This window comes from Perca flavescens, chromosome 16 (genome assembly GCF_004354835.1).
Source record: "Perca flavescens isolate YP-PL-M2 chromosome 16, PFLA_1.0, whole genome shotgun sequence".
Lineage (NCBI taxonomy): Eukaryota > Metazoa > Chordata > Actinopteri > Perciformes > Percidae > Perca > Perca flavescens.
In genome coordinates this window covers 26,872,081-26,891,764 of record NC_041346.1, presented here as the reverse complement: position 1 = coordinate 26,891,764, position 19,684 = coordinate 26,872,081, and the positions used below count along the sequence as shown (strand labels likewise).

The 19,684-nt window shown below is 40.1% G+C and overlaps 1 protein-coding gene across 1 annotated transcript; it reads right to left on the bottom strand.

The window, feature by feature from the left end:
• Positions 1-17,783: 17,783 nt before the first annotated feature.
• Positions 17,784-19,461, bottom strand: LOC114571224 (beta-1,3-galactosyl-O-glycosyl-glycoprotein beta-1,6-N-acetylglucosaminyltransferase 4-like). The gene is made up of 2 exons (XM_028602082.1): positions 19,435-19,461; positions 17,784-19,340 (listed from the first exon to the last, which is right to left on the bottom strand). The coding sequence occupies exon 2, from the start codon at positions 19,337-19,339 to the stop codon at positions 18,035-18,037; it is 1,305 nt and encodes a 434-aa protein (XP_028457883.1). The 5' UTR covers position 19,340; positions 19,435-19,461; the 3' UTR covers positions 17,784-18,034.
• Positions 19,462-19,684: the final 223 nt, after the last annotated feature.

Sequence of the window (19,684 nt, the reverse complement as noted above, 5' to 3'; positions counted from 1 at the left end):
CCCCCCACCTCCTCATCCCCTTATCCTCCTCTTTATCCCCTCTTCTGGCTCCACATCCCCTCCTCTCGCTCTGGGGCCAGGTGGGCAGACGGTGGCCCAGGTCTGCAGTAATTTTCCCCCTGACTGGTTTTAATGTAAAGGGTAATGTGAGAGGAGACAGGCAGACACTATGTGTGTGTATATATATTCACACACACACAAACACACACACACACACACAAACACTGAGGCGGGTGTGGTCCTCAGCATCTACCAGTCCATTACCAAGAAGCTCTACATCCTCTTTATTTATTTCTTTTTTGCTCCCTCTGTTTACCCTCTAGAGTATTTTCCTCAATTCCGGTTTCTTTTTCTCCATCTCCTCCTTCTCCCAGAGGAGCGACACACACACACACACACACACACACACACACACACACACACACACACACAAACTTGGGTGCTAGGACTTAAGCACCAGTAAACCTCCACGAAACACCCTCAGTAACCTTCACCTTGCTTTCACCCAGTAGCATCTGGTTATCACTGTCACACACACACACACATATAAAGGTGCCCACTCACACTTGTGCGGCCTCTGTATCACGCGTGCACAAACACACACACACACACACACACACACACACACACACACACACACACACACACACACACATACATGCACACACACAACAATCCCATTAACATCAGTACTTTTGTAATGGATGTGTTTGCGGTGCTGCTGTGGGAGAGAGGAGAGACCTGCAGTAGCTGTTATAAATCACTCGCTTGTTCCCCCTCCCCCCTAACACACACACAAACATATACACACACACACACACAGGCCCTCTATTGGCATCACTACATGGGGCTCCCATTCACTAACTCTGCAAACACACACTCTCTCTCACACACACACACACACACACACACACACACACACACACACACACACACACAGTAGCCGTTTTCTCCCCCTCCCACTCTCCTTACTGCCTGGGGTGGGGAAATCCTATTACCCTATGAAGAGGAGGAACACATCATTAATTACACTCACATACTCCTTTACACACACAAACATATCTATATGCCAGGCTAAATTGCAACACACACTCACTTACAGATCCCAGTTACTCATTCTCACACAAAACTCTTATTTTATGCTGCATCATGCTGTAATATTTTTGTGTATTCCTCTGTCAGCTGCAACTAGACAGGTGACATTAGAGCTGAGCTAGTTTATCTGATAGCACACAGACACACACACACACACACACACACACACACACACACACACACATACAGGCCTCTGCTTCAGCGAGGAATATGTCAGAATGCGTGAGAAAGCAAAGTTACGATCGCCGAGAGAGATTTCAGGCAACATGGACAGGCAGATCAGGGACTGTCAGAGTGTCACCCTCAGATTTATACAGAGCCTCGACAGCCTTTTCAAGGTTTACTAGATAGATGGATGCCTTAAAGTGATACATGCACACTATAAAATGAACAGAGGAGGAGTAAGCCATGCATAGCCAGGCTGTCAGGCCGAGTGTTTATGCACCCAGGTGGGCACCTTTAGGATACATTAAGTCATGGCTGTCCAAGCAAAAATAGAACAAGAAATAGAACAAGCGGCTTCACTTCAGTGCTGGAACTACAATGCAGGTTTTAATGATCCTTAAACAATGAGTTGCATCATTTATGCCTATGGAAATTTGAATTGGTCTTTCAGTTGCAATTAAATAATTAAATAAATGAAAAAACAGATTAGAGCAATGACCTTTCCTACACCTCAAACGTGAGCAAATGCACAATGAACTAACACTCATGCATCCATTCATATACAGTAGATAACTACAAATGTATGCGCATGTGCACATACACACACACACACGTATATGATTCACATTTTAGTATGTTATATTTAAACATCAACTGGATACAAAATTCGTCATGAACACAGAGTGTGATGGGATCCAAAATATCATCTTACATTGATGAATTGTACTTTCAATTTGACTTCCTCTCTTGTTTCATGCAGATGACAGACAAAATGTGTCAGGATACACAATAAAACAATTTAATAGTAACAGGATGAAGATAAATGTCTGGTCATCCCAAGGATGAAAACTACATATATGTCAATGGTAGAATCTATCTATTTAAAAGAAATCGTGCTTAAAATAAGTATTAATAAATAAGTATAAAAAAAGTATTCAGCCACAGCATGACTTTCTTTTCATCTTTCGCCACTTTACCTTCATTTTTCAGAGTCGACACAGTGGAGCGTGTACAACCTGGGAACCTGAAACCAGGAAATGTGACAGTTTTTGTCTGAAATAAGACAAAAGAGAAAGCAGCGTTTCAGTGCATCATGTGCCGAGCCTTCCACTGGCGCACAGCCACAGCGCCACCAAGTGGATTCAGGCCGCCAGTGTGAGACCATGGACGTGTTACAGTTTTTCTCAATTGTTTACACACAATTACTGGTACTTGAGACACAATGAGCACAACATGTAACTCATGCACCAACCCCCTTAACCAATTCTGCTGAACTACAAGCACAATCCCTGCTTTACACTCAAATTGCAGTTGTAAAACACACTTTTTTCAAAACACTACACACAATTTCTCTGCATTTGGCACAATTTTCATGCAGAAAATCTCTTGTTTTCACAAGAAACACACTGACATTCAAATATGAACACTGACTCATCACATGGGCAAACACCCATCACACAGTTTTACAATTAGCAATCAGAGTTTTAGCATAAAAGGACAACAGGTGAGCTCTTCTGTTTTGGAGCAATGGATGCCAACATTGGAAACAGAGGCAGAGCCAGAGGAGTGAGAGTAAGAGGAGGAGGACGGGGAGGACGGGGAGGACGGGGAGGACGGGGAGGACGAGGACGAGGAAGGGGAAGGCCAAGGACCGTAATCTCTGATGAGATCCGAGACACTTTGGTTGATCATGTGGTCAACCATGGTCTAACAATGAGGGAAGCTGGGCAAAGAGTACAGCCAAATTTGAGCAGGTACACTGTAGCATCCATCATCCGGACTCTCCGAAATGAGAATAGGTAAGAAATACTCTCACTAGAAAATTGCAGTACTACATATCAATACAGTACTCAGTGAGTACAGTAGTACAGTATTGCCTGTGGACTGTTCTGTAGGACTGTAAAAATAAAGTATGTTTCAAGTATTTGGGAAATGTATTCCTACTTTGTATTTACAGTATTTTACTATTTGTTTGACAGAACTGAAAGATTACCAACACAAGGTGGTCGGGAACGTCTTCTGTCTCCTGAACAGGAAACTGAAATAATCAACATGGTCCTAGAAAATAACGCCATAACATTACGGCAAATGCAAAGAAAAATACTAGAAAACAATGAGATGTTTCAAAATATTGATAGGGTAAGCTTATCAACACTGGACCGTGTCTTGCGCAGAAATAATCGGAGGATGAAGCAGGTCTACAGGGTGCCATTTGAACGCAATTCAGAAAGTGTGACTATGTGCAAGTGAGTCCTATACAATCCCACAATTGATGCATACTCTCAACACTGTATAAATTATACATATTTCAGTATTGTAATCATAATGATTGTGCTCCACAATAGTGACCACTCATGTCTATTTCTGATATTGTCATGTGTGTTTCAGAGAGTCCTTGAGCTAGAGGTGGCTGCAGTGGAGCACCAGTTCATCTTCATTGATGAGGTTGGATTCAACCTCACAAAAAGACGAAGGAGGGGAAGGAATATCATCGGCCAGCGTGCCATTGTTGGAAGTCCCTGGCCAGCGCGGAGGGAACATCCCAATGTGTGCAGCGATTACCCACCAAGGCGTCATCCATCACCATGCTGCCCTTGGCCCCTACAACACTGCCCATCTGATCACATTCCTGGACACCCTACACAACACGCTCATTCCACCAGATCAGGTAGATGGCCCAGAGCAGATCAGGTATGTTGTCATTTGGGACAACGTAAGTTTCCACAGGGCTGCTCTGGTTCATAACTGGTTCACTGCCCACCCACGCTTTTTAGTCCTATATCTCCCTCCATATTCTCCATTCCTCAATCCTATTGAGGAATTTTTTTCTGCCTGGCGATGGAAAGTGTGTGACAGAAATCCACAAAGGCGTATACCTCTTCTCCAAGCTATGGAAGACGCATGTGGAGATATAGCAGCTGATGCTTTTCATGGCTGGAATCGCCATGCTAGGCGATATTTCCCCCGCTGCTTGGCCAGGGAAAACATTGCTTGTGACGTGGATGAGGTGCTGTGGCCAGACCGAAACAGAAGAGAGGATGCAGCATAGTTTTTTTTATTTATTTTTTTTATTACGGTATTATTTTTTGTAACTGTATTCAGTAAATTCTTCTGTTGTATTGTATGAAGACCACTGTATGTGAAACTTTGTGTTGGTTTGGAATGGGATGTACACGTACATTGTTTTTGTGGGAAAAATAAAATATATTTGTTACCGTGTATTTGTGTTTTCTGAGTATAAGAACAATATTCTGAAATTCTTTTACAACCCACTTATGTACTGTCTTTAGTAAGTGTAACACTGAACCAAAAAAAGGTCTAAGTCATTATGATGAATGGAGAAGTGTTTTCAGTGTTTTACATTGAGCACATCTGTGTTCATCTGGTTCTTATAAATGTCTATTCATATGATGGTTTGTGTGTGTCATTTGAAAACAAAATACCCTTTTGAGAAGAAATAACATTATTTTGAATGTAAAGTTTAATTTTGCAGGAGCATTGAGGAGTTTTGCCCATTGTGTGTGTGTGTTCTTTGGAATTGTGTGTAGAGTTCTGAGAATATGAGGCATGCTTTCAGAAAATGTGTGTAAACAATCGAGAAAAACTGTAAGAGAACACAGCAGGGCTGACCTCACATACCAGCTGTGTCTGTAAAGTTTGGCAACAAGAAGGAGCTTCTGATTTAACCAGACAATAATGAAAGCCAAGATCTTTATTCAGCAGCAATGAAGAGATCCAAGCTGAACTTCAAGGATGTTTGAAGTGCTTTTTTTTTTTTTTTTAATCCAGCGTAGCCAAATCATTTTTTCTGAACTTGGACATTTTTGTATCAAGGCCAGAAGATGAACAGAAAAAACAAGCTTTTTTTTTTTTTAGTCACTCATGAGAGCCCCGGTGCCAAAACATTATGAATGGTTCATTTGAAAGAGCGTCTCAAGAGAATTTGACATTTCTTGGGAGAAGGATCTTTTCTTTGTTGTTAAATAGGTTATTGGTACATGGAGTATTTTGTCTCGATCAGAGAACACAAAGTTTTATCTTTTCAAAAAAATCCAACTTTTGAGCCATTATTTGGGGGAGAAAGGAGAAAAGAAGAGATTTCCCCTCTTGTTACATGGCCTTTAAAGTACAGCATATTGGAACATAATGGAGGGATATTTCTGAGTGGGACTATTATCAGCTACGACACCGCCACCAGGTACAACATTCTTTACAGAAGGTTAGTCAGGTTATTGATTTAAATAACACAATAAAGGTATAAAATAATTTCACATGATGAAATAAAAAAAAACATTACATCCAAACAATTTTCCATACCCAAAACAATTATTTTAACACATAGATAGAATTACTGAACAACACACCAGTAGTCATGCTCCAATGATCTGAGTAGAGTCTACTATTTGCATACAGCAAATGGAGAAATAATTCAGGATGTAGTACTCAAATCACACTATCACTGTCTCTTGTTAAGGTATTCTTTGAATTTGGCACAAAAACATGGAGGAAAAAACTAATCTGTGACGAGTTAAGGACCAGAATGTTCACACAAGGATAGAAATGTGAGGAAACAGAAGACTAAACGCAGTATTAAAATCAAAATTAGTCTTCAATAAGATTATGATGTGTTGGTTCCCTGGTAGTCAAAACCTTTAACTATGTAACTAGTTTAGAGAAAATCCCGCACACTGGCCATTACGCAAGTAGTAATTTATTTAGAAGAAAAATACAATGTTTCGATCTCAGACCTTCATCAGGTAAATTTACCTGAGACCGAAACGTTGTATTTTTCTTCTAAATAAATGATTGCTTGCGTAATGGTCAGTGTGCGGGATTTTCTCTAAACTTTTTGATCTGCTACTTTTGATCATATCCTACGCACCTGCCCAACAAAAGAGGTGTGCAAAAAAGCTTTCCTACGTTGCACTAAGTAACTAGTAAAAGTACTAATACAACAGGGTAGAAATACTCAGTTACAAGTCCTGCATTCAAAATGTAACAGTAGAGGCTCGGCTTACACCTATCGCCATTTCTAGCCACTGGGGGACCTTAGGAAGGCTGGGGGAACTCATATTAATGTTAGAAAAACTCATAAAGTGACATTTCCATGCTATGGGACCTTTAAGGAAATAACAACATTTTTACATTGTTGAGGCCAACACCGAAGAACCATGGTCCCTGCAATTTGTCTTTGTTAGAAGATAAGCTACATCATTCACATGCATATATTATTAGCAGCAGAGGTTAGAAGTGTGGTTAGTTGTCTCTCTGTCTGGGGTTTGAGTTTAAAGTGAAGTGAAGAGAAAACGGCCACACAGCAATAGGAATAGTTTTGTATTAAAACTCAGGTTGACTACACGCTGTGAAAACTGCCACGTTTTTGTATGCATTCAGTCAACAAACACCTCCCGCATGCTGTATGTAGCCTAAGTACAAACACATTAAACACGATCATGGTACAAATAAGAATCACAACATGAACATTTCGACGATTTACTGACGTTTGCAGTGTTGTGAATAGGCATCGGTACAGTCACCTACATGATTATTCCTCTCGTCCTCGTTGTGAACTAATTTGCAGTTTGAAGAGATCCCTGTGAAGCTATGGGAATTATTTTTGTGCCGTTAATTCCAAGCGAAAACTTAAACTGTAGAATATATTCTGTAGAATATTAGTAAAAGGCCCGAGGTCATGGCTGACCTCGCTGTCTCTGTTCCTTCTGGACTGTGAGAGTGCCATCTGGGCTGTAAATGATGAGACAAAATTAGGGAGTACTGCATTCTCCCGGGAAATACTTAAAATAGAAACAAATCTAATCAAATAATCTCACGGCCAGAGGAAACAGAGACAAAAGGTTTAGTGATGACTGTGGGTGCAGTGTATAAAAAAGGTACTGAAGGAACAAAATATGGCAGGGTAAGAATGTCTGAGCCGTGAGATGACCCTGTTTCTCCCCTTTCTGAGGCCTGTGTAAAATAAGACATACAGAATAACACATAGTAAAACATTTTAGGCACCCAATAATACACTTTGAAACAAGAATGCAAACATTTGGAACACAGATTACAAACCGAGACAGTGGGAGGACAAAAGGGCATTTCATGGCTAGCGTGATCTTCCTTCTCCGGGCTTGGGAAGCGAGACGTCTGGGTTATGTCCAAGTGATAGCGGCATCGGGGCCGTTGCGAAAGAGGATCTCAAGAGGACAAGAGGCCACCAGAAAGTTAGGTCTGGGTCAGACTCTGAAAAGACATGTTGGCGTAAGGGCGAGAGAGGATTGTCTGGAAGGAAGTTTGACCCATATGCATATGCCGTAATAACTTGCAATATTGTCACTAAAGATAATTGACTTGAACTAGAAGACTCCTGAATGTTATTTCTGACCTACCATTAAACGAACACGGAGGTTAAAGGTGCAGTCTGAAACAACTTCAATTGGTCCTAAATGGACACTGGCCACTGGGGCCAGGCCCGAAACCGGCACCAGAACCATTTAAACTTCATAACTCAAGCAAAAGAAATTGTCAACCTCAAAGGTAAAACTTAAAACTTGCAAACAAAACATTTGTGTAGTCGTAAACTATCGGTCTTTTATTCGCTGGATAATATGTCCTGTTGCTCTCTCCATCACGTTTGCAGTTGCGCTCCCAGCTTTCTCGTTTTGCGATTCCAAACTCTTTGTTGTTGCAATTCTGGCACAAACCTCTGGCGTGAGCGGGTCTTACAGTGGTGCATCCCCATTGGCTAATGAGTTTTTGGAGTACGTTTGAGTGATCGCTCACTGCCTGCCTGCCCTGACTTTTCAGCGCAGCTAACGTTAGAGACTTTGGAGGACACACAAACCACGCTACACAGCGGATTCCTACATGATTAATGAAGTGTAAGTATTAATCATGAATATTGTCTGTGATCTACGTTGCAAGCATGGTTACTAGACGTTTGTTGTTTCATTGTGTTAAGTTACTAGCTAGTAAAGCTGTGTAAGTTAGCATTTAATGTTAGCTTACTGCTAACATTATCTAAAACAAATGCTAGCCAAGCCAAGTAACTTTGGCTAACTGTAGCTACGTTACTGAGCTAATTTGCCATGGAAATCATGTAGGCTTAGTGAGGCTTTACTCAATGGAGCTGTATTAATTATCGTCATCTCTCTGTAGAACAATGAGACATTGTGGGACCTGCAGGACCCGAGCAGAGCTACAATGCTGTCCCAGGTAGGTCAGTAACGTAGCTATATGGTCTATGTTATAACAAATTATTATCCAGCTAGGGTATTGGTTAAGTTGTACAATGTAGAAGCTGTGAATATAATGTATTCTATCTAGATGTTGACACATACTGTACATTAGATAATGTTCCATCTGTACACACTGGTTCTTTGTTTATTGTATTGCTGCAAGATGGCAGTTAACTGACATGTTTTTGTATATTTTAACACTGTAAATTTCAACAATATTTAGAATTAATGCATATTGTAACTGCTGTCCAATCTATGTACTGTAACTGACGCACCAAGCCCTCGACAAATACTTTGCTTAGTGATCGTTATTGTTTGATGTGATGTGCATGGCTGATGAAGCACGGGTCCTGCTGGTTGCCCTGGACCACCATGGCAGATTACTTAAGGGAAAAGCAGATGGATTATTTGAGTAAGTTCAACATGAAGCCATATTGTACTTTACACATGTAGTCAACATGGAGGTAGGAATCTAGAAAGTGTGATCGATAATTTTCCAGAACTAAGTGTTCCAGTTGTGATTATGAAAGCTGAAGTGCAAAGGCTTTATTCAATTTTGTATTTATTATTGAGCTAAATTCAAACACTTTTTATCATCTAATAAGGGACTTCAAGCTTTACAATAAGAAGTCAAGGAAGTGAAGGACAGGACTACAGGCACATCCCAGCCCTTCAAAGAGCTGTACTGCAGAAAAGGCTAGTCGTCCAGACTGGAGCGGTGTGCCATCATTGAGCTCAGGAGAACAGATATTATATTTATGTGTCTGGGATTGATATTCAATTTAGATGATCCTGAATGGATTTATGTGCTGCTTTCAGCCCCCCCCCCTCTTTTATCAGTCATGCTGTCTGTGTGTTGAACAGCAGCAATACACTTGAGCTCTAAAGCAGAGCAATGAAGCTCAGTTAGAAACTCGACACGTGTTTGGCAAAGGGCCACAGGGAGCTATTTGAGGCTTTTAGCATGACTCACTTTTTCCTCTTCACCACCGATGATCCATCAAAAACCTCCGCAGCTTAATTTACCAAGCATACTACATTACCAGAAATACTTTCTAACAGACACAGGATACAAGTTAAAAATGTTTTTATTGTAACAGGTGTGTCATCTCTCACCATCACTGGAGAGGTTTTAGGAAAAGAAAAATCCAAACTACTGTATGTTCAGAGAGCAATTTGAACACAACTAAATAACTTTGATTGCTTCTTAGACAATATGTTGAAATGAAGAGCGAGAGAGGAAGCTCAGTCTTAAACACCCAGACCTCAACGGCGTACATCAATCTGACATGAAACAAACAGTAAGAGGAAAAGGACACTTCACCTGGGTCCACACTTTGGTGACAGACACCAATGCTCAACAACAAAACACATTTTGCAATGCAGAGGAGGCTCCACTATGTGGACAACTATATGCTAAGAAAACATAATTTAGCAATATGTAAGTTACATGCTGTTTACTAAGAAAAAAAAGTGATATTTCTGGTAAATACTGTTGCTTAAAGAGAAAAATAAGTTTTTTGTGTCTGCGACTGCACTTGGCTTAAGTAGTTAAGAGCAACCCTGACAGGACTAAGTGGTTATTTGAGAGGTGTCAAGCTAAAGGTCAACTCGGCAAGTGTGCTCCCTTTAAAGCAAGGACGGCAAAAAGTCAAGTCAGAGTCCATTTAGAACTCTTGTATCAATATTTGTCAAAACCTACACATTTTTATTTTTGTAAATTAGTTCCCATCTGTTAAAAAGTCTTTATGAGCATCTATAATAAGCTAAAATTCATACTATTTTTTTTTTATTTGGCAAGTCCACTAGCTTACACTAAAACAACCGCACTGTTTGGTCGAGATTGTGTTTGTCAGTGCGTCAGACATGGGAAAAACACGCCACAAATGAAATGTTTCCACCACTTTTTATGCACTATTTTTAAAACTATTTCATTCGTTGCGAAGTTGCAACAATAAAATCCAGCCCAGTGAACATGTGGTATTATGGGACTATGGAAAAGTCTCTGTTGTAAAGCATCTAGCTGTGTTGTCACACCCTCAAATTTTTTAGCAATGAAGATGGTGAGTGAAAAATGTTATTCAACAGGAAGAATGTGCAAAACTGGTTTTAAGAGATGGAAGGATGATTATTTGGAAAGTCTGTGCAAAGTGCGTGAAAGCTTCTGGAACTTAATCTGGCTACAATACCAGTAGTTGAGAAGATTTCAAAAGCAGTGGTGGAATGTAACTAAGTACATTTACTCAAGTATTGTATTTAAAGCTTTAGTGCATAACTTTTTAAAAGTAAAATGAGTTGATACACAGCTAATTAAGACTATCAGCACACAACTCTCTCTGTATTTCTCAGTATATGACTATGTTCAGAAGATTGTGGCGTCCGGTGACTTTCGCACGCATAATAATAATAAGCATAATTTTAGACTCTCCAACTCTCTGTTCTGTTATTATATGAAAGGGCAAGGTTAGCTAACGAGGAAAGTCATGAAAAATATTTTCATGCTTTCACAGGAAAGTCTCAAAGAAGATTTTTGGCACAGAATGCAACACGCAATGAGTTCATAATTAACACAGGGACACAGGGCAAGAACTTGGAACATTTATTTTTCATTTCATGGTGAATTTGTGTCTGGGATTTTTTTTCTTTTTTAAAGAATTCTGACAATCATCAATTTAGACAATCCTGGTGCAAATTGGTGCAGTCTATGTGCCGCTTTCAGCCCCCCTCCCCTCCCCCCTTCTCAGTGTCCTGGGGTTAGATACATTTATATTACCAATGGGTGGCACCAAAGTCTAGCCTAAGTCTTTATGTAGGCCTGTTTGATTTAATGAAGTGTGAGGTTTTACAAAAGTGTGTCAATCCACAGAACTCAGTTGCTGTCCGGCTCGGCTGTAGAACAAAATGGCAGCTGAAGAAAAACTGAAGCCCGACACCTGACACTCCTCCTGATGCACACAGGTGTAGCGTTCTCATTCCAGGTCATGTAGCTCACTCACGTGCCAGAACATGTCCCAAAATTAATAATTTACTGGAACCTCAGTCATTTACTGGCTTCCTACACACTCAAAAATGGAGGTACGAGACAAGAACATGTAAGAGTACAGTAGTTTTTTTTCTTTTAAGAGGCCAGAACTGTACCTTTTCACTAATTTGAGGCTACAAAATGAAAGAGAAGGGTACACAGTTGTCTTTTCAAAAGGGAAACCTCTCCTGCGACAAGCATTAGGTACACAATGGTACTTCTATTTTGGAGTGTGATAAGTGGCGCGGTACTGCAGTGAGTGAGGAGGAAAGAGTTAATGACATTCTGAATGTGATACGAAGGTGTTAAGAAACCCCTGTGTGTGTAAGATACTAGTCACAGATTGGACAGCTTCTCTCCTGATGTATGTATCAGGGGCAGTGGTAGAAGAAGTATTCAGATCCTTTACTTCAGTAAAAGTACTAATACAACAGTGCAGAAATACTCTGTTACAAGTAAAAGTCCTGAATTGAAAATGTTACTTAAGTAAACGTCTGTAAGCATCATCAGGAACATGTACTTAAACAGGGCTGGACTGGGACAAACAAATCGACCCTGGTATTTTTGGCCCAGGCGGCCCACACCCACCGTGATTGGTCGGACCCATTCCCTGCAGACAGTCCTCTTAAAATATGCGTTCTATTATATGAGTTGCCTAGTGTTCAGCCTTCATGTGATCGTTTTGGATCCTTCAAGAGGGCTCTCAAGACTTATCTGTTGATCTTACACTTAAATAATTCATTAATTCTTAGAGTTATGATTTGTATATTTATGGAATTTTTATTATTTTTTATTATTGATATTTGATACTCTATTGCCATTATTGTTATTATCACTATTTTGCTTAATATTGGCTTAGCAACTTTAAAAACTGTTTCATATTTTGTCGCTTTGGACACCATGTGTCTGCTAAATACAATAACCATAACCATAACCCTTCTCAATGTAAGCTTAAACAGTTAGGTCACCTGACAGCCACTAACTTTAATGTTACAGCCAAACTGCTTGTTGTCGTTATGATGTGACACCGCACGCACACGCACACACACACACACACGCACACGCACGCACACGCACGCACGCACGCACACACACACACACACACACACACACACACACACGGCCTCCCTTCCTTCCTGAGAGTCCCTGTTAATTTGCCTACACCTTACCACATCGTCATCTACTCTCTCTTCCATCTTTTCCTCACTCGCTCCCATGGCCCTGTCGTGATCACTCTCCTCCTCCTCGGCTTCTTCCCTGTCATGATGCTGTTTCTGCCACCTCTCCTTCCTCTTCAGGTAATTCTGATGTTGAAGCAGCTACTACAGTACTACAGTTTGAGGAATCCGCCTGTAGATTCTTAATATTTTTCTCCCGTAATTTCTCTGCACCTCCCTTGCACTTTGGTGGTCGTTTATCTATTTTAACGTGAATGCTAAACTTCCAGCATAACTATTACAGCTCGTGTCTCAGGGCCGGGAGTGGGGAAGGGAGTTCCTGGATTTGATTGGGTCAGGCCAGTGCCAACAAAGACAATTAACCAATGGGCTGCTGTGAGTTCTTTATGGGCCGGCCCGGCCAAAAAATAAAAAAGGCCTATTTATATTAGCGATTCCGCCCAAAAGTGTCACCCCACCAGGAAAATGCCCGGTATGCCAGATGGCCAGTCCAGCCCTGTACTTAAAGTATTAAAAGTAAAAGTACACAATGCAGAAAAATCCTCACATTTTAGAAACTAGAAACGTTTAAAACAGTTCTGGCAATCTACTTAGTGTTTGATCGTTTGCATCATTGTCAGCCTGTTTATTGTTGGGTACTTTAATTTATAATAAATCCTAGTATTTTATAAACTACATGTGTTTTGTGTGCAAAACTCTTAATTTGTAAGGTAACTAGTAACTAAAGCTGTCAGATGAATGTAGTGGAGTAAAAAGTATAATATTTCTCTGAAATGTAGTGGAGTAGAAGTATGAAGTGGCCATTTTCCTTTTAAAGTGTGACCTTCAGGTGATAAAGAGGTCTTATCTTTCACGGCCTTTCCCTTTACCAACACAGCTACTATTTCATTCTTGATAAAAGCAGCTTCACAATACAGAGAGAAGTTGAACTGTGAATTTACAAAGAAATTTGAAACTACTCCTCCCTCACCATTGTTGCATATGTAGTACTTCCTCTTACCCTGCCGATCTGTAATGCCAGACATCCAGCATTTGTGTACATGTCAATCATTTGTTTAAAGCTGTTTCCCATTAACTATTGTGTGCAATTGAATATATAAGCCTACTGCCGTTCAAAAGCTTGATAGGGTCCAGTCAGATGTCTGAGAGGACAACTCTTCTCTTTATGTCTGAATGCTCTTTTGATGCTTTCAGGTTGCAGAAAGTCCTCTTTACAAATAGATGTAGTTTCGTTTTGTTAATAGAGAGCAAAACGCTGTACAATGGTTTACCCAGACTGATAATTGAAAGGGAAGAACGAGACAAAGATCCCTCTGAGCATCAGCTGAATGAGAAGAGAACTCAGCAGTCATTGGTTGAAGAAACTGGAAGCTTAGTATCAAAATATGTGCAGATTTAAATAGTAACCGATTCCTCTTTCAGTGTCAAGTGCACAATATTGCAGCCCAGAACAAGCTGGAATTAACAGGCAACGTGTTGCTTTAGCAAAGCTCCTCTTCAAAGTTCACAAAAAAAACAGTTTAGTCTAGGGTTAGCTCTGTTGGAATACCAGCTGAACATGCTATGGACTGACACATTCCAATTCAAACCTTTAATAACCACTGACTGCAGAGGGCCTTAACTCAATATTTAGAGCCCCATTGCACCTGTAGTGTAATTGGTAGCGATGATGCGTTGCTGTATGGACAGGAATCCGCCGACACTGTTTCTTGATTATAAAGGTTTATTTACATCGAAGAAATCAGCATCTCGTACAAGCCCTGCAGAGCTCGGAGAGGACCTGTTTTCCCAATTCTCAAAAGTCACTCTAAAGTTCTTTCTGTGTGGATCACATATCTATATTCCATAGATTGGGGTGGGATCGATAACTGACCAATGGCTTCAAGCCAAGTGGCTCTATCTCGGAAGGCCATTGATAAAGCATCCCAGATGTCTTCAGAGAAGTGTCCAACGAATGTATGCTAAAGTTCATCTGGGTTTCTTTGTTACCCAAAGCTTAAATACAAATCATATAGAATATGCAGATACAATAAGATGACCATATACCTCATATTTCCCCCCTTCGAGACTAATTAAGTCAAAAAGAAGTCACAAAAAGAGTAACATTACAAAATAACACTTTCCATTACATCAGGTTTCTTAACCTTAGCAATAACACAAATTTCCATACAGTGTGAACAATTTCTAGGAAGTGTAAACAAACATTTTATGGAGTGTAAGTGCGAAAAACCTGTCTGGCAGCTTCTTTCATCTGGGTTTCTTTGTTACCCAAAGCTTAAATACAAATCATATAGAATATGCAGATACAATAAGATGACCATATACATCACACCGTTGTGCTTCAATAATAATCGAGGGTCACTTAACGCATTTCTGGACTGGAAAGAAAATAACAAATACTGTATATGATGTGTTCACTGTCTGTAGATGTCATTTTAAGAACTAGGCGCAAGTTTTTATTCAAAACAGAGTATTTGTGAATGTCTTAAAATGGGCCTGGAGGGGATCGTTAAACTCCATAATGCATATTGCAGCTCATTTACAACCACAAGTTGACACAATAACAGGAAACCATCAGTTCAATAATGATCGAAGGTCACCTCCACTATTTTGTAGGTTCCAACTGAATTCTCCCCTGTCTTACAACACTGTGGGGACATGAACTTATTCTTCTTCTTTTGGGACCAAAACTTAAATAATACATTTGGCATCTGAATAATTCTTTTTTTTAAATCTCCGTTAAATAAGTTATTATTGAAGGAAAGGGACACTTTTGAACAGCAGTGTACTTTAATTCTCCATTGTTGACCGAGTACAAACATAGGGCTCAAAAAACTACGATCAAAAAGTTAAGAAAGTTGCTTAAACATATAACTACAGATAAATTAGTCATGTTGTGTTTGAGTTATTTCATTTCCCTTTTAATGTGCATGTTGCAAATGCAATTGCTCATGTAGTAATTATATTCTTAACAGTGCATGTGTAGACATCAAACTAACTTATCTATGCAAATGATCCAGATTATATGTACAGCACAAACTGTTTTCTTCCTCTTTCCTGCCACTGAGAAACTACTTCCCAATCATAAAATCATAAAGGTTTGATGATAGGTTGTTTTCTATTATATATTATGTGTTCACTGTCTGCATTCATCAACTGTGCAGGAGTAGATGTCATTTTAAGAACTAGGCACAAGTTATTATTCAAAAACAGAGTATTTGTCTATGTCTTAAAACGCGCCTCGAGGGGATCGAAGATGTCAGTGATTCTCTGTACCGGCTTCTAAAGAAGCTGCTAATGCAGATATGAGATGTACATACTTATTGTTCTTTTACTGGTCAGCTGAAGAAATGGCTTATTGGTGACATGTGCACATTAGACTGACTTTTGCTGCCTGCAGTTTGTCTGTTAGTTTTGTACTAGTGTCGCATTGCCACATACTTCCTCCACAGCGCTGCAAAGGAGGGTCTGGCGAGTCCACACAGCATTCCGGGATGGAATCCGCCAAGCACCGAATGGAGCCACGGTGCCGCTGCAAAATGGCCTCGGGAAGGAACTTGTTTTGGTGGAACACGTGTACGGTCAAAAGTTGTTTTAGTCGTGCAACAGAAAACTCAGATTGGACAGATAGTCTAGCTAGCTGTCTGGATTTACCCTGCAGAGATCTGAGGAGCAGTTAACCATAGCCCTCATAAAAACCATATTCCTCATAAAAAAATAATGTTATGCATTGTACCTGTCTCTATAGATTGCTTTTTACATGCTGACTGTAATACTTATTATATATATATATATATATATATATATATATATATATATATATATATATATATATATATATATATATATATATATATATATATATATATATATATATATATATATATATATATATATATATATATATGTATATATATATTGCCATTTTAAAACTGACCAGGGACAACAAATGTAAATTAGCCTGTTGAGCTAACTGGCTGATTTACAGTTACTTTACTGTTGATAAATGAGAATTGTCCCTATCAAATAAACAAACAAATGAAATAAAATTACATCTTTAAGCTCCATAATGCAGCACATTCAGTACCATTGTAAAGTTGACACAATAACAGGAAACAATCAGTTGAAGGTGCAGAATTTAAACTCTTTCCATTCCTTAAAAATAAATAAATATAATACAGCCAACTAAATGTAAAAAATAAATACCACCGTATATCTATAGACAACATTGTGTGTTGAGACAACTAGCAGAAAGAATGCAGTTCGACCAAAATGACATCAATCACAGATGACTTATTATGTCTGCAAACACGTTCATTCAACACAACCCTGTTCTTTCTCTGTCCTCCCCTCAATACCAAAGCACTCATGTGTACAATACATACATTCCATAACTCTGTTCTTCTCATGACTCACTGTTCAAACTGAGCTTTCTGGATTATCCTGAGTAACATTAACATTGTTTCAAGGGTCATGTATTGTCATTCTACAAAACAGGGTTGCACAATGAAATGCTTGTACTACAGTACAAGCATTTCCTTTATGCTACAATAAAGAATAAGACATTCGTAGTTGCTGTAAGCACCACATATTACATTGAATTTTAGTGAGGAGACAGACATCTACTGAACAAATATCTCAACAAAACTCTGCATGGGGCTACACCACCAGAGAAAAGTGAGAATGTGTATTGTAGAAATTGGATAGATAGCTTAGGTCTGATAGAAAATGCTGGCACTACGTCATGTTGGCTTTTAAAATGCCTTTGAAAATGCTCTGAAATGATTATAGTCTCTTGAACTGGCTGAAGCAAGACTAATGTCAGAAAGAAATAAAGCATCTCTGTAATGCCATATTTATATAAACACAGTTTTGGTACCTAGGGTTGAAACAATTTTTTTTTCAAATAATTTAGTTTATAAAAACACGCTCTTCATAATTGTTTAAAACAAAAGATCAAATATATAGTTTGGTCCACAATCCAAGGGAAATCAATATCCTACAATTTAAGATAAATAGGAGCAAATTTTTACTTTTTAGAAGCTGGAACTATAGAATAGATAGATAGATAGATAGATAGATAGATAGATAGATAGATACTTTCTTCATCCCAAGGAAAATGTTAGGCTTTCAGTAGCTTAGACCCATACCATAACACAACAAACACACATACACACATACATAAAAAAAATGGTATATGGTAGAGTGTGTGTAGTGGTGGTAGTGCAAAAGTGAACAGTGCAGGGATTGAACAGTGTAATAGCTTATTATTGAGTATTAACTATGCCTATGAAAAGACAAGAATGTGTGTCTCTACACTGTATTATAGCTTTTGGTTAACCCTTATGGCAGTTATGGGATGCCACTGTTTGGAATAACTTTTGTTTTTCCTCCAGCTTCTCCTCAAGGCACTGAATGAGAATGGGGTCCACTTTGGGGTCAAACTTATTGGCGAACCAGTGGCCGTAGTTGAGCAACCAACGCATTTCTGCAGCACCATAAATACAAACGCTGCGGACGTGTGTCCCTGAGCAGGGTGGGTAAAGGTTCTCCTCCAGGTACTGCCACTTCACCAGCCGGGTCTGACTCATCAGGTCGGTGACATCGGGATGCGATCTGGGCACCTCTCCAGGTACACCTGGCAGTCGCACAAGTGTTGCCCAGAAGTGTTCGTCTGGAGAGTAGGTGTCCTCTGACCAGGCCAAAAAATCTTTCACCACAACCGAGGACTTCATGTGCACAACAAAGTCCCGGGACAAGACAAAGTAGGCATTCCCAGAGAACACCTCGATGCTGTGTGGCGGTGGGTCCTTTAGCTGCTCTGTTTTCACCGGCAGTTTCTTATATTCAAAGCTGACATCCCTCAGCTCGTGGTGAAAGGTGAACCTCTCCTTCTTGTGCTCAGTGGGTCGGCTTGTCTCCAGCATGTTGTCTCCTTTTAACTTCTTAAGTTCTGACACCAGCTCGATGTTAGACCTCAGGGGGAAATCTTGGCCACAGAGGTTGATGACATACTTCCACTTGACTTCTGACCCCAAAAGGTCGGACAGACAGTTGAGATCAGCTTTTAATCGACTGAAGCTGGCATAATAGACAGACTCTCGCTTGGAGGCGATGAAGACATTGGGCAAACAGCGGGCCAAACCCTCTACGGCTGAGATGAACTGAGCCGAGGACTTTTGATCATAGTGGATACAGTAGATGTTACTGGGCGAGTACAGCGTTCGGATGAGTCTCTCTATCATCCATGCAGATTTGTGCACAACCAGTGAGTAAGCGAGAGGAAAGCCTTTCTCCTCCTCTGAGACACACACGTTATCATAACCTCTGGACTTGATGAACAATGGGCAGTTTGAGGTGAGGTTAAGCAGACTTTCATCCTTGTCTTCCACAACTTGTTTCTGTCTGATGATCAGCGACTTCCACACCTCCACTGGGTCCATTTCGTATATAGCCTTACAATTAATATTGTACCTGTGGAATGTCTGGACGTCATCTAAAGCCGCCCGGGGAGGTAAGGACTCAGAGATGCATCTGTACCTCAGAATGAGCAGTAGCAGGGCACACAGAGTCAGCAGTGACAGGAAGCAAGAGATGAATTTCTTCCTTTTTAGTCTCAGTACTAAACACGTTGTATTCATTCTGTGGTGAGAGGAAACAAATTTTGAGATTGTGGTTAAAGTGAGAAAACAGACATGACCCCTGAAAGCCAGATGTGTAGATTTATATAACTCACCTTGCTCAATACGCAGGTACCGAAGTCAGGGGAGGGGACATTTGTCTTTCGTGCCACTTCCACTTTTTACGCACGAGTGGTGCGACATCTATTAGGAATATCTTGAACCAGCTCTCCATTAATCGCAGTCGGAGATTCAATTTGCCACATGGTTATCCGAAGCATAAAGAGGGTCAACATGCTCTGGGTGTCAGCCTGCGTCAAGTGTCTGTGTGTCGGTGATAAGAGGAGAGGATAGCGCTGCACTCTT

Bases quoted from the DNA above. Each gene is read 5' to 3' on its own strand.
- LOC114571224 (XM_028602082.1), bottom strand. From the start codon at position 19,339: ATGAATACAACGTGTTTAGTACTGAGACTAAAAAGGAAGAAATTCATC.